General features: G+C 62.7%; 1 protein-coding gene across 2 annotated transcripts in view; it reads right to left on the bottom strand.

Moving 5' to 3' along the window:
- Positions 1-14,227, bottom strand: part of COL18A1 (collagen type XVIII alpha 1 chain) — a 55,592-nt gene that overhangs the window by 15,228 nt on the left and 26,137 nt on the right. For both annotated transcript variants that reach the window (XM_064380260.1, XM_064380261.1), the window contains exons 10-28: positions 14,117-14,203; positions 13,620-13,673; positions 13,297-13,455; positions 12,271-12,333; positions 11,834-11,860; positions 8,194-8,325; positions 7,685-7,747; positions 6,782-6,808; positions 5,824-5,859; positions 5,087-5,158; positions 4,784-4,819; positions 4,352-4,441; positions 3,217-3,246; positions 3,092-3,118; positions 2,658-2,720; positions 2,322-2,396; positions 1,387-1,413; positions 1,046-1,099; positions 555-629 (exon numbers count right to left, since the gene is read on the bottom strand). In XM_064380260.1, coding sequence (XP_064236330.1) covers positions 555-629; positions 1,046-1,099; positions 1,387-1,413; positions 2,322-2,396; positions 2,658-2,720; positions 3,092-3,118; positions 3,217-3,246; positions 4,352-4,441; positions 4,784-4,819; positions 5,087-5,158; positions 5,824-5,859; positions 6,782-6,808; positions 7,685-7,747; positions 8,194-8,325; positions 11,834-11,860; positions 12,271-12,333; positions 13,297-13,455; positions 13,620-13,673; positions 14,117-14,203 — 1,197 coding nt within the window. The remainder of the gene's footprint in view (positions 1-554; positions 630-1,045; positions 1,100-1,386; positions 1,414-2,321; positions 2,397-2,657; positions 2,721-3,091; positions 3,119-3,216; positions 3,247-4,351; positions 4,442-4,783; positions 4,820-5,086; positions 5,159-5,823; positions 5,860-6,781; positions 6,809-7,684; positions 7,748-8,193; positions 8,326-11,833; positions 11,861-12,270; positions 12,334-13,296; positions 13,456-13,619; positions 13,674-14,116; positions 14,204-14,227) is intronic.

The following is a 14,227-nucleotide window of genomic DNA, read 5'->3' as shown; positions in this document are numbered from 1 at the left end:
TGGACGGGTGCACATGCGTGCATAAGTAGCTATGTAGGTGTGTGTGTGTGCGCGCGTGTACATGGCTGTGCCTGTGTGGATGCACGCGTGTGAATGTGCATGCATGTGAATGTGCATGCGGGTGGGGGTGCACACGTGTGCATATGCATGTGTATATGTGTGCATCTGCGTACATCTCTGTACACGTGTGCATGTACATGTGCAGTGTGTGTGTCCATCATGGAATGGGCTAGGGAGGGCTCACACATGTATATGGACACGTGTACATGTGCACATGCTTATGTGTATGTATGTGTGTGCAGGTATTTTGATTCATACATGCATGAATGCATGTGTATATGGGCACGCATGTGCAGGTGCATGGGCATGTATGTGCACGCACGTGCACGCATGTAGAATGGCCACTCGTGTGCGTGTGCATAACTGTGCATGGGTATGGCAGGACCAGTGCAGTATGGCTACACGGTAGGAGCTGCAGGACCCCAGGCTGTGGCCAGGCCGTCCCGAGGCCCTGGTCTCCCCGCCACCCAGGCCGCCCCTTGAGGGACACTCACCCTCATGCCAATTCCAAGGCTGGCGTCTCCCGGCTCCCCTTTCTCTCCTTTCAATCCGTTCATCCCGGGGCGACCCTGGGGTGGGGCACAGGGGTGCGAACTGCTGGGCACTGGGCACCACCAGCCAGGTTTCCGCAGGGCAGCTGCCGCAGCACCACACCAGGCCCCGCCCGGCCCACGCTCAGTCTTGCACACTTCTAGCCCTCAGGCTGCCCCAGCCCTTCTCCTCCTTCTTCCTGCTCAAGGACTCTTTCAGGAGGAGGTGACTGATCCCAGCACAGCCAGGGCCACTTCCCGGTATCCCCCACAGGGCCTCCTCCTGGGTCCTGGCTAGCCACATCCAGGACAAGAGCTGTGCTCAGGCAGGGCCGGTTCTGGGGAGAGGACAGTACTGTTCACTCCCCTCTGGGCGTGTCACCCCTGTGGGCCTGGGCTGCTCCCCACCTGCCAGGCCCCATCTGCTGCCCCCACAGGAGACCCCAGGTCCTCACCGGCCGTCCAGGAAAGCCAATCTCTCCCTTGTGCCCAGGCCGTCCGTATGGGCCCTGCGGGAGGAAGGGAGCCGGGCTTAGTGGAGCAGGCCCCAGCCCTTGTCCACGAGCCGGGGGGGCCCCAGTCCAGGAGCCAGTGAAGCAGAGGGGCCATGCAGGGCTCATCACCCTGGGCCACCCATCAGCTCCGAGGAGCCCGCTGCGGCCTCACACCAATACCTGCCCCAGGCACTTCAAAGCTGCACTTGGGAGAGGAGCCCTGGGCCGCACAGCTGAGCGAGCCTGTCCTTGGGGGCCACCATATCCGAGCTCAGTGCAAAGAAAGCCAGGGGTCCACTTACCGGGGGTCCTCGGAAGCCCGGCTCTCCCTGAGCAAAAACAAGAAGGCACAGTTAGGTGGCAGCTTGTGGCCCACCTGGCAGCCTCCCTGAGGGCCCCTGGTGCGTCGGGCAGACCCCAAGGCACAAGCGGCTCTGCGGAAGGCAGGAGCCGCCGGTGGGGGAGGTTCAGGATTGGGGTTTGTGTCCAGGTTGGTGTAAGAATGGGGTGTGCCTGGGGCCCTGAAGCAGGGGCGGGGGGGTGCCCACGTAGTGTCCCAGTTGCCGTAGGTCCCCGCTCAGATGCACAGCTGGGTGGGACAGTGGCATTCTCACTGGGCCTGGGGATCCTATGTCTGAGGCCCACCCAAACCCCCCAGAGGGCTCAGTGCTCCCTCGGAAAGCACTGAGGGGGAGCCCGTGCCCCATACCCCAAAGATCCAGGATCCTCCCCAGGACCCTCCCCCCACCTGTCCAGGTGGCTGCCTACTGGGGGCGGGGACGCAGGCACAGGCCCCTTGAGGAACTGACTCTGGGCCCTGCCCTGGGGCTGCAGAGAGGAAGCAGCAGCTGCTGCCCATGGCATCAGGGCCCCCGGGAAGAGGCTAGAGGGGCAGCCAGCAACCTGCCAAGGCTGAGCCGGTGCAGCCCGAGTTCCTGCACCCCGCAGACCAGGCCCCAGGGAGGCGCCAGCTCAGAGCTGCAGCCGTTGAGAATTTCCCCTCAGCAGGGTGGGCTCAGGGGCAGGGAGAGGATGAGGGGCTGGCGGACCGGCCCTCTGGGTGCAAGAGGGGAGGGGCCATGAGGGGCCAGGAGGGGCCAGGCCTGGATGCTGGAGCCCTGCTCGGGTGGGGCTCGTGGGTCAGGAGGGAGACCTCGGCAAGACCCTTCCCAGGCTGTCTCCACAGCCCCCAGAAGCTCCCACGCCCCCACACTGGAAGGAGGTTGCCCGGCCTCACCTTGGCTCCTTTGTGGGCAGGGCCCAGGGCACTGCCATCGGGGCTGAAGATGCTGCCAGGCTCACCCTTCTCCCCCTGGAACGGCAGGAGGTCCGGCAGGGTCAGGCCAGCTCCTTCCCACAAAGCCTCACCCAGCGCCCTGAAGGTAGGAGTCCTCAGCCGGGGAGCAGCCTGGGTCCTCTTTCGGGCGGGAGGCGACCACAGGGACAGCCCAAGTGGGGTGTACCCCTCACCGCAGAGGCTGGGGACTCCCGGATCCGCTGACAGCGGTCACCTGGGCAGGCTGGGGCCGCCCCTGGGTCAGAGGGGGCTGAGGGACGGCGCCTGAGCCCTTACCTTGGGTCCCGGGGAGCCTCGTTCGCCCTTAGAGCCCAGGTCGCCCTTGGGCCCCGCAGGTCCCTGAAACGGGGGCCAGGTAGGGGTGAGGCCCGAGCAGCTGCGTCTCCCCCATCCCCGATGGCTGCTCCACCTCCCACAGCTGCCCCCGTGACGTGCCCGCCTTGTCAATCCCCACCAGGACCCTCTCGGCCCCACCTCACCCCAGACACTGCAGGTGAAAGAAGCTGCCTGAGCCTCCAGGGTGCCCACCCAGCGTGGGGCCTGCCAGGGGCTCTTGCCCACATCCCGCTACCATCACTTCCTCGTCCTCCAGGCTTGACAAGGCCCACCCCAGCTCTACAGGCTGCTCTGTGCCACCAGGTGGAGACCCCTCCCTCCCTGCAGGGAGGGCGGTGGGGGGCAGCGCTCAGCTCTGGCGCGAGGTTACTCACAGGAAAGCCCGCGAAGCCCGGCCGGCCCTGGGGAAAGAGGAGCGGCGTCAGCTGGGGTCACCGCACACCTGCACCGTGGCCTGGGCCCCACCCAGCCTCGAACCCGGGTCCCCACAGTCACGTACCTCGGATCCCGGCACGCTCCGGACGGCTCCCTGTCCACCAGCCGGCAAAAAGAAAGCAGAAGCAAAGAACTGCATTTAAAATTAAACCGGACCCTCACTGTGAGACTTACAAGATCAACAGAACAAAAGAAACGTGAACTTCAGGAGAAGGCTGCTTTCCAGCTTTCCTGGGCCAGGAGCGTCCCTCCTGAGCAGACCCTCCTCGCTCAGAGCAGCCGGACGCAGACTCCAGACGCCCTGAGGGCCACGGTTTTCACTTCCATTTTGGTTAAGACCCTCCTCCCTCTGCTAGGTGCTCCCTCGCTTGCCAGCGGAAGCAGCTCGGCCGACCGGGGGCTTTCCGGATGTTCCGACGACTTGACCGTCACACCCAAGTCCCTGTGGCCTCCGGGCTGCCCCTGCCTTGCGATGCCCATCCGCTGCTCCTAGCAAAGCCATGCTGGGGAGGCTCTCCCGCCTGTGCCCAACCCCACCCTCCTCTCCAGACTGGTGCGGTCCCACCTCCCAAGTGAGGGCCCGGAGCACAGGGTAGGTAACTAGTCCAGGGTGAGGGCTGACGGTGCCTGCTCTCAGCTCTGCCCGGGCAGCCCCTTCCACTGGCAGCCACAGAGAAGCGGGGGTCTGAAGCCCTGCCCACACCCAGCTCTGCCCCCTGGGCCGTGCGTCTGCCCGGGCTCAGCCTCCTGCCTAGACGCGGGGCTTGGGGCTGCCGCTGCATTCCACATGGCAGGGCTGGGCAGGGTCGCGTCTGCCTGTGAGGCCAGGGTGGCATAGGAACCAGTGGGGCATGCTGCTGGCTGGCACAGAGGGTGCAGCCGAAAGGCCTGATGGACGGGCCTCGGTGGAGAGGAAGGTTCCAGAACTGACACAACCTTCACCAGAGGGCCAGGGCAGCTGGAGGACTACGTGCAGCCTCAGGGCCACAGTGTCAAGGACACAGGGACTGACTCAATGGGAGCCCCCCACCCCTGGGGCATCTCTGACCCGGGGCCTCAGCAGCCCCACTGTGGAGTCAGAGTGCGGCCTCGAGGTCAGGGCCTGGCCTTCCCTGTGGGCTGTGGGGGTTTGGGGAGGGATCTCTGCACCCAGTGGGAGGTCTGGACAGGTTGGGTGCCCACCCATGCAGCATCCTTACGTCCTGCTCCGACACGTAGACCACAGGCCCTGGGGGGCCGGGGGGGCCGGGGAGGCCCGGCTGCCCGACTCCATCCTTCCCTGGATCTCCCTGGAAGAAGATGTCACGTGTCCAGCATTTCGTCTCAGCTGCTCTGGCCAGGACCCCAGAGCCACCCAGCCCTGGAGGGGGTGCCCAGAGCCCACGGGGGGTAAGGAGGGCACAGGGATGTGGACTGCAGCCTTGGAGTCCCCCTCCCAGGCAGGGCAGGGAGATGGCTGAGCTGCACACACTGCCCCCGCCTAAAAGCCGCCCCTGCCGACTTGAGGGTCTTTGTCCTGAGTCTCTGAGGCCACATGGGCATCAGGGGCATGGACCTGGGGGCAGCTGAGGCCAAGCCTTCGGGATGTCCCAGCACCCCCTACCCCCGTCGACCCACTCAGGGACACTCGCCTTTTCTCCTCTGCTGCCTCTGTCTCCCTTTGGCCCCTGAAGAGACAGGAAAGAAATGGTTCATCACAAACAGAAACAGGAGCCCCCAGGCTCCCACGAGGGATGACTGTGGATGAAGACATGGAGTTCTTTATTTCCAGACTGGGAGGGGCCTGGGAGGGAGGCAGCCAGCGAAAGCCCTGATGGAGACCGTGCACTCGGTTCCTGGCACTCAGAGACCCAGAGGGAACACGGAGGCCCAGGGCCCGGGGGACACACCTCCTGCCAGCTTTCAACTTGGCGTGGTGCCTTTGGGGCTCTCACCTGGGGCCCAGCAGTGCCCTCTCTGCCGGGGAGGCCAGGGAACCCAGGGGCTCCATCTGCTCCAACTTCTCCCTGAAAGGGAGACATGGAGAATGCAGGGTGTCGGCCACACACCCAGGGCTGCAGGGACCCTCACGGGGAGTCTGGGGAACCCCTGGAGGTGGTGACAGCCTGGGCTTCTCTCTTTCACCCCTGTGGGCCTAAGTGGGCACTGTGGAGGGACGGAGGAGTGGGGAAGGGGGAGTCGGGAGGAGGGGGAGTTGAGGGAGGGGAAAGTTGGGGGAGGGGAAGTGGGGGAGGGGAAATGGGGAAGGAGGAAGTGGGGGAAAGGGAAGGTGAGGGAGGGGAAGTAGGAGGGAAGTGGGGGGGGAAGTTGGGAGGAGGAGGAGGAAGGAGGGGAAGTGGGAGGAGGGAGAAGTTGGGGAGCGGGAAGTGGGGTAAAAGGAGGGAGAGGCAGAAGGCTGGTGGCAGAGGCGGAGGGGACCTGCACAGTCGGGCAGCTGGGAGGGAGGAAGGCTGTGCTCCTGATGCAGCCAAACCTGGAGGTGCCCTAGGGTTGGGTGCCCTGCATGTGGGTGTCCTGGCGGTTTTGCCTTTGAAACCGGCATGTCTTCAATTATAAAGGACGGTGGGAGGAAGAGCAGGGGAGGCCGCCCCGAGCCAAGCTCTGCAGGCGTCTGCCTGGGCCCTCCCTGCCCCTGCCTGGCCACGTCTCTGAGCGCCAGCGTCATGCTTACCTTGGCCCCCGGTGGCCCAGGCATGCCAGGATCCCCCTAAGTGGATAAAGGGTCTCGTGAGCACCTACTGGGGCCAGCCCAGCTTCCCAGGCAGCGTCCACCCCGGGGGACGGGAAGAGTGAGTGACCCGGGATGCATCTCAAGCCCCTCCCCCAGCCCAGACTTGTGCAGGGACCCCGTGGGCCACGGTGGCCAGAGGCACCCGGTCTGGTCTGCAGCGGAGCCTGGGGGCATATTCCATCACTGGGACCCCAAGCAGAACCCCGCTGAGAGGACCTCTTTCCCAATTTAAGTGAACACACAGCCCTTCTAAAAAGTCAGCCTTTCGAAATGTCCAACGTCTTGCAAATGAAAGCGGAGCATTCTCAAAGGCGCGGGCGCCAGGGCAGGGCTGGTGACAAGTGAGAGTCCGGCCGCAGGGCGGGCCCCCTGCCACCAAGCAGACGATGCTTTCGTGTGCACAGCTGGGTGAAAGGCGGCTGCTGCCCAGGGCCCAGGCGGGGGTGGGGTCTTTGGGGCAGGTGGGGGCCGGTGTCCTTGAGGAACAGGGCAGCAGAGGACGAACTCCTGGGTCCTCCAGGGTCACCACACCTCTGGCCCTGAGCCCAGGAGCCCGCCTGTCCCTAAGGCTGAGATGGGGACCCCGGGTTCTTCCCGAGCCCCTCTTTCGGCCCAAGTCGGAGAGTTTGCTTCAGGAATGTGAACCCAGGAATCCTGACTCACAGGCTTCTGAGAGAGAACGGGACAGGAGTCCCTCACGCTGGAGGCCCCGACAGGGGCTGTGTGTCATCGTTTCCCAGTTCAGCTTTTGTGCTGCATTTTGCAAATTTCCCGTGATGAATTCATCCTACGCCTGCCATCAGAAAACCCGAGGCGAGGCCCCGTCCCCCCAGCCCCAGGGTACCAAGGCCGGGGCCAAGCCAGCGGCCACGCAAGCGCACGCTCCGTCATCACTGACCTTGAGTCCTGGCAGGCCCAGGGGTCCCTGCGAGGGCAGAGGAGACGTTAGTTCAGCTGCAGGCCCTACGGTGAGACGCTCACCCCACAAGAAAAGCCAGCGGTAACAGTCAAGACTTAAAAATCCGTGTGTGGAAGGAAAGGTGCTAGGTTAAAATGGTGACGCCCTGCTAACGTACCGTGGAACCGGTTCGTTTCTGCCTAACTGAAATTTCTCATTTATTTTTCTCTGAGTGAGAAATGTGTCTCGACCACCCCTGCTCTCAACAGGCTGAGTCTCTGAGCGTGAAGCTGGACGCTGTGGCTTCAGCCACTCCACGTCTCAGGCAGGGGCCGTGGCGCCTATGGGCTCCTCCGTGCTGGCACCACGGGGGAGCCGGTGTCGTGAAGGGGACGGTGAGGGCGGGGAAGGAAGGAGCGGCCGGCCCTGGGTGTGCCCCGACACACGAGTTGTCTGAGCTCAGTTATTTGGGGATTTTGGTGACTCCTGGCTGGCCCTAACCCTGACCAGTATATAGGCTGACAGTGGAACATGGTGGAGATGTCACAGGAATTTCAGATTCTACTCAGGCCAAACATTTGTTACCTCCCAAAATTGGGCCACAAAAAGAATATGACTTGAATTTCCCCAGAAAGTCCTGTCCTTCAGGGCGCGGTGGCCCCGCTCCTCCGTCCTGACCACCCACTGCGTCTCCCACTTTGCAGACCAGGCCCTCACCTCGTGATTTAGTTCAACAAAGGGGCATCTCCAGAGTGAGGGTGGCTGGCACAGTACCCGACATGTGGCCTGCTGTGCAGGGCAGCTTCCGGCCCCAGGCGAGGCCGGCCGCTCAAGGGACACTCTTCTGCCCCAGGCAACACCCCCTCACCCCTCAGAGCCGGCCAAGCCAGCTCACGGTGGTACCTGCAGCCCATCAGCGCCTCGGGCTGTCGACCAGAAGGGCCCTCCGGAGCCTTCCATGTCATCCTGGAGGAGCACAAGACGCGTGTGGGCCCGTGTCCCTTCTTAGGGAAGGACCCCTCCCTGGGGCCAGCATTGCCTGAGAGCAGGACAGGCCATTCTTTGGGGCCATGGTGGCCTGGGGAGCCGCCATTCTTGGACAGAGACTGTTCACCTGGTGGCAGGGCCTGGGGGGGGACCCTGAGGCCACCTCTCTGGGGTCAGCTTATTTGCTCTCGCTCAGCGCAAGGGTGCCGGGCGTCGCTGGGCTGAGTTCCCCAGGAGCAGCCCCTCAGCGTGGCAGGGCATGGGCGGGAGATGGAGCCCCCACGGGGAAGACAGAATCGCAGGCTGGGGCAACGCCAGTGAGGCCAACAGGAACGTGCTGCTCTGTGAGTGCGATGCCAGGGGCAGTAGGGGTGGGGCACGGGCAACCCCCGGCTCTCCAGGGTTCAGATGCAGGTGGTACTTACAAATCCAGCGGGGAGTCCTGGTCCTGGCGGCCCGGGGGGCCCAGGGGGGCCTGGTGGTCCAGCAGGTCCGGGGGCTCCTGCAAGGCCGCTCTCCCCGCGAGCACCAGCAGGACCGGGGTCTCCCTTGCTCCCCTGCGTGGGGTGAGGAGAGTGTGTCAGGGCCCAGCCCAGCCCAGCCCAGTCCCCACCTGCCCTGCAACCCCAGTGCAGACGCGTTTTCTTATGATGCTTTCTCAACGCCTGCAAATCAAAAGGTAAGTAACGCCCTGCCAAGCAATTAAGCCCAACAGCAGCAGGAGCCTTCCTCCCGGGTTCACGACGTGATTTCAGCCACTTAGAGACACAGCTGAGGACAGAGCCTTCCTCCCGGGTTCACGGCACGATTTCAGCCACTTAGAGACACAGCTGAGGACAGCAGCCTTCCTCCCGAGTTCACGGCACGATTTCAGCCACTTAGAGACACAGCTGAGGACAGAGCCTTCCTCCCGAGTTCACGACGTGATTTCAGCCACTTAGAGACACAGCTGAGGACAGAGCCTTCCTCCCGAGTTCACGACGTGATTTCAGCCACTCAGAGACACAGCTGAGGACAGAGCCTTCCTCCCGGGTTCACGACGTGATTTCAGCCACTCGGAGACACAGCTGAGGACAGAGCCTTCCTCCCGAGTTCACGGCGTGATTTCAGCCACTTAGAGACACAGCTGAGGACAGAGCCTTCCTCCCGAGTTCACGGCACGATTTCAGCCACTTGGAGACACAGCTGAGGACAGGGTCCTTCCTCCCGAGTTCACGGCACGATTTCAGCCACTTAGAGACACAGCTGAGGACAGGGGCCTCGATTTCAGCCACTTAGGGACACAGCTGAGGACACAGCCACAGAGCCCGAGCTTGGCCAGGTCGGGCGCACGTGCACAGTGGGGGACACACATGGTGCCTTCATTACCTCCAGGCCTGGCTCCGGGGCAGGCGGGGCAGCTATGGCAGGTGAGGGGAGGAGAGAGGAAAGGAGGCTCAGGACCTGGGCCCACCAGGGGCAAGAGTGGACACAGGCATTGCGGTGACTCCATTAGTCTCTAGGCCGTGAGAAGCAGGAGACCATTAGGTGTGTACCCATCTGTGACCCAAGGTCCGGGCCACCTAGAGTTCGAGGGACCCAGGTGACTGGTGAGAGCCGGGTGCAGGGAGACCTCAGGGCAGAGGTCCCGCTGTGACATGGCCCAGCAGCACCACCCCCCTCATCGCAGCCACACACTCCCTGAGCCTCAGTTTCCTCAGCTGTAGACAGAGAGGCGCAGGGTTCCTTCCCTGGGCTCGGGAAAGAGCCGAATGACACAGCGTGAGCCCAGTGCTGCCTGCAACTGGGGCAGGAATTCGACTGCTCCCTTGATATGGTCACAGCCCAGCCAGAGGTAGGAAGCCCCCCCAGTGGGGAAGGATCCTTCCCGCTTCCCACATCCCCACGGGGGCCGGGCCTCCAAGCCAGGGCCTCCCCTCCTGCACCCGCCAATTCGATCCCGAGTGACCCACCTCCTCTCTTCTAGGGCTGGGCCTCACGTGGCGGGGGGCACTCGCCGCTCCAGGTCTTACAGATGGGAACATCTCCTACCCACTCACCCTGAGGGCTGACTTTACAGAATCTTACAGTTTACTCTTGGTTTTAAACTATTTTAGTGCTGGCATCCTTTTACTGTCTTTAAAAATCTCGTCTAATTTATTTTTTCTTTTTAGACGCAGGGTCTCACTCTGTTGCCCAGGCTACAGAACAGTGGCGTGATTGTAGCTCACTATAGCCTTGAACTCCTGGACTCAAACGATCCTCCTGCCTCAGCCTCCCAAACAGCTGGGATTACAGGTGTGAGCCACTGTGCCCAGCTTCATCTAAGTTTTGATCTTTAAAAAGTGCCTATAAAAAAGTTTGCTTAGGCTGGGTGCCGTGGCTCACGCCTGTAATCTCAGCACTTTGGGAGGCCAAGGCAGGCAGATCATCTGAGGTCAGGAGTTTGAGACCAGCCTGGCCATCTTGAAGAAACCCTGTCTCTACTAAAAAATAAAAAATAAAAATAAAAAATTAGCCATTTTTATGCCTGTAATCCCAGCTACTTGGGAGGCTGAGGCAGGAGAATCACTTGAACCCCAGAGGCAGAGGTTGCAGTGAGCTGAGATCGCACCACGGCACTCCAGTCTGGGTGACAGAGATTTCAACTCCAAAAAAAAGGTTTGTTGAAAACCTCTAGCTTCATTCCCTTTTTCTGTTTTAAATTGTTTACAATTAGGTTGTAGGGTTCTAGAATTCTCATTCATGTTACTTGAGATTTTTGTTTTTTTAAAGCTTGCATTGTTTTCATATATCGTATCTAATTTCGGTGATTTTAAACCTGATCAAAATACTTCTCCCCTGCTTAACTCAAAGCCTACATCGTACATGAATGTGCACAGACTACAGATACGTGTGCACGCACATATGCTAGAGATATGTGTGCGTGTGTGCTAGAAGTGCACGTGGGCACACGCCTAGAATACACGTGTGCAGATGTGCACAGATGCTACATATGTGCAGACACCGTAGATACACATATGTGCGTGCTGTGTGTACAGTACATACATGTGTGCACATGCTGCAGATAGGCGTACGTGTGTGCACATATCCGGGAGATGCATGTGTGCACATGGGCTACATCTGTGTGTCCGTGCAGGTGTGTTCACCTCCAGCCCACGCTCCTCTCAGCCCCTCTGGGCTCTCACCTGACTCCCAGCCGTCCTGTTCCTTCCTCCTCTCCCCACTGGCCTTCCCTCCCTCCTCACTCCCAGCCTAGAGCTGGCCTCGCGCTGGGGGAAGTTCACGTTGTGAACGTGATTTGAGCGGGCGGCCCCCAGAGGCCTGGATCCTTGAGGGGACCTCCAGGGGCGTGGGTGCTGGTGGGGTCGGCACAGACCCTGAGTCGAGGCCCCGGCCCGGCTCCCAGCCCCTCTTCTGCAGGGCTCCAGCTCCTCCTCCAGGTCCTCTCCCGCAGAACAGGAGGAGGAACTGGGTCGTTGTGGGGTGTCAGATAAGCTGTCCGGTCCAACCAGGCCATGGCCCAGACCTCAGGCTGCCCGAAGGAAGGCTGGGTCCAAGTGAGAGCGGCAGCCCTGAGTCCAGAGGGCCTGAGCAGACTCTGGGCCAGGCCAGGGCCCCCAAAGACACCCCGGCTGCCCTCAGTGCTCCCTCCAAGTACCCCTAGACGCTCATGAGAGTGCAGGACAGGCAGGGAGGGGGCTCCCCTGTGGGAGGATGTTGGGTCCCCAGCTTAGGGCCCCTCTGAGGCCACAGACAGCCTCTCCACCTGCAGTGGCCCAGCCCCTCCTCCTGAAGCTCCCAGGAGCTGCTTTATCGGGCATGGGTCACCGGGAGATTGTTTCCACGTCTGCCCTCACTTCACCAGCCGACCATGGGTCGATGAAAGCCACCTCCTAAGACTGACAGAGGCCGCTGCCAGTGACTCCAGCAGGATGGACGGCAGGAGTGGGGGTCAAGGCCAACCCCGGGAGTGCTCACTCCCTCTACCGCGAGGCCCCACCCTCTTTGGGGGCACGGCGACTGAGCGGGCGGGTCCGGGGGTTGCGGGGCTGGGGACTGCTGTGCCGGGTGTTCTGGTTGTACCTTAAGTCCTGGGGCGCCTGCTTCACCCTGTGTGGAAAATAGCAGGGTTACAACAAAATCAGACTGTCGGCACAGCGGGCAGAGGAGGGCGCATCGCCCTGCCGGGAACCGTGCCCTGACCCTGGCTCCCTGCTCTGCCGCCTGCCTGTGCCAGCTTAATAGTTTCCGAGGCTGTTGCTGCCATCCTCACCCTTTCTGCTGTGGCCGGGGTCCTGAAAGGAAGCCAAGCCCGACCCCAGTGCTGGACCCGGCTCCACAAGGGGCCTGCACGCCTTCCCCCTTGGAGGGCCCTTCGGCTCAGACACAGGCTCCGAGGCCACGCCCCAGGGGGCCGAATGCAGGTGCTTCTCACCAGGTCCACCCACAGACCCCCTGGGCACCCCGGCCACACGGTGTGGCACTGGGCCCCATTCACCCCAGACTCGAGGGAGACTTACGAGACTGCCTTTCTGCCCAGTCCTTCCTGGGGGCCCCTCTCTTCCTGGAGGGCCTGGGGGTCCCTGGGGGAGAGCAAAGCAGAGTGTGTCTTGCTGGCATCGGCCACCAAAAAGATTTCTGGGTTAACAGCTTATCTGAGTTTCCACAGGTTTCCCGAAGCCAGGACACAGGGCCAGGGTCCCAGGGCTCACGGGAGACCCCAGTGCGTGCGTAGCCCGCAGTGCCGCAGCCCCGCTGGCAGGATGAGACAGCAGGGCTGACAGCCCCACGCTGGGAGACACTCTATCACGCACTGCCCGCTCCGAGAGGCCGTCTGACCGCAGGTATGAATGTGAACTAGGCACATTCCTGAAGACCCAACTGCCCCTTATAATTGATCCCGGGGAGCACCTGCCATGCGGCACCAGATGGTGCCGGAGGCCTCAGAGCCAATGAGGATGGCGACGCCCATCAGCAGGATGGGCTGGCTCAGGTGGGGACCGTCCCAGAGCAGGGGCACGCCACGGGTGGCCTCACTCCACACTCCCTGTTCTATGCGTCACGACATGCTGCCGAGTGACCCCAGGCCACGGGACACCAGTGCAGCGTGACCCAATCACACAGCCACCTCTGTGGGCACCTGCTGCTTGCCACGCGCCCCAGAGCTGCTGGGGACCGTGCCACAGGGCCCTGAGACCCCACGAGCCGCGCTGGCCAAGCAGGCTCCTCCCGCCCCTGGGCCTCCAGGGGTGCTAACCGTGCCCCTCCCACCCCCACCTGTGGGAATGGCTCATGGAGACACTGTGTGGTCCGTGGACCCACAGGGGCAGATAGGTGGGAAGCCTTGCTTGTGGTCACCCTTGGTCAGCACCCCCAGAACCACAGGGTGGCCACGCATGCCCCAGGGCGGCCCGGTCAGCAGCCACCCACCAGCTCCCAGAGGAGACAAGGTGAGAGGGGGCGAGGACTGGGATGCCCGGTGGCAGGGCAGGGGCCCCCACTCCCAGCAGACAGGGCACCCGACACTGATAGGGGGCAGGACTTACCGGGAGACCAGGAATCCCAGGGGGACCCTCCCGCCCAGGCACACCGGGAAGACCCGCGGGTCCTGGGATGTCGGAGCTGTTCATCCCAAAGCGGCCGGGCTCACCAGGCAGGCCTGGGACACCAGGGGGGCCGGGGGGGCCGGGGAAGCCTCGAGGACCCTGGACGTGGCAAACACAGATGGTCACGGCCCACGTGGCACCCACCAGGGATGACCACCAACCCCAAACCGGGCCTGGTCCCGACCCCCATAGGACCCCAGCTGAATCTCAGGGTTCTGCAGCCTGTTCCTTGTGGGCACAGACACTGGCCAAGGGCCACTCACCCGCAGGGCCTCCAGATCACCACCAAAGCCAGACCCCTCCATGTCAATGAACGTCTGCAGGAAAGTGGGTAGACGTGGTGCCCAGAGTCTGGCCCCCCCACATGGCTCCCACCTCCCCGCCAGCCAGGCCGTCTCCCGCTCCCTCACACATGGCCTGCTCCCGCCACCCGCCTCGCCCCCCACCAGGCCTACTCCCAGCACCTAAGCTGGCCTATTCCCACCCCACCCCCGCCTGGCCTACTCCCGGCCCCACAAACTGCCTATCAAGCTATTTCTACGAGGAGGTGAGAAACCACAGCCCCTCCACTGCGCCCAGAGAAGCTGAAGGCAGGTAGGCGAGGGCTCCCACCACACCTGTGACCCCTCAGCTCAGCCGAGACCCCATGTAAGCCCCTGAGGGTGGAGCTGGTGCACCTGGACCAGATATCCCCCAGAGGCAGTGCCCACTTTTGAGAAGGGCAGACCCCGGGTTGCAGGAAGCCAGGGGTGGGACTCACCAGCTTGTCATGTCTGAAGGAGGGTCCCGGGGGCCCTGGAGGCCCTTGGGGTCCTGGGGGCCCTCTCACTCCAACCCCGGGGTCGCCCTGGGAACACAAGACAAGCCCATC

This window comes from Aotus nancymaae, unplaced genomic scaffold (genome assembly GCF_030222135.1).
Source record: "Aotus nancymaae isolate 86718 unplaced genomic scaffold, 86718_ANA_hifiasm-v0.15.2.pri h1tg000022l_1, whole genome shotgun sequence".
Taxonomy (NCBI): Eukaryota; Metazoa; Chordata; class Mammalia; order Primates; family Aotidae; genus Aotus; species Aotus nancymaae.
This window is presented reverse-complemented; position numbering and strand designations above follow the sequence as displayed.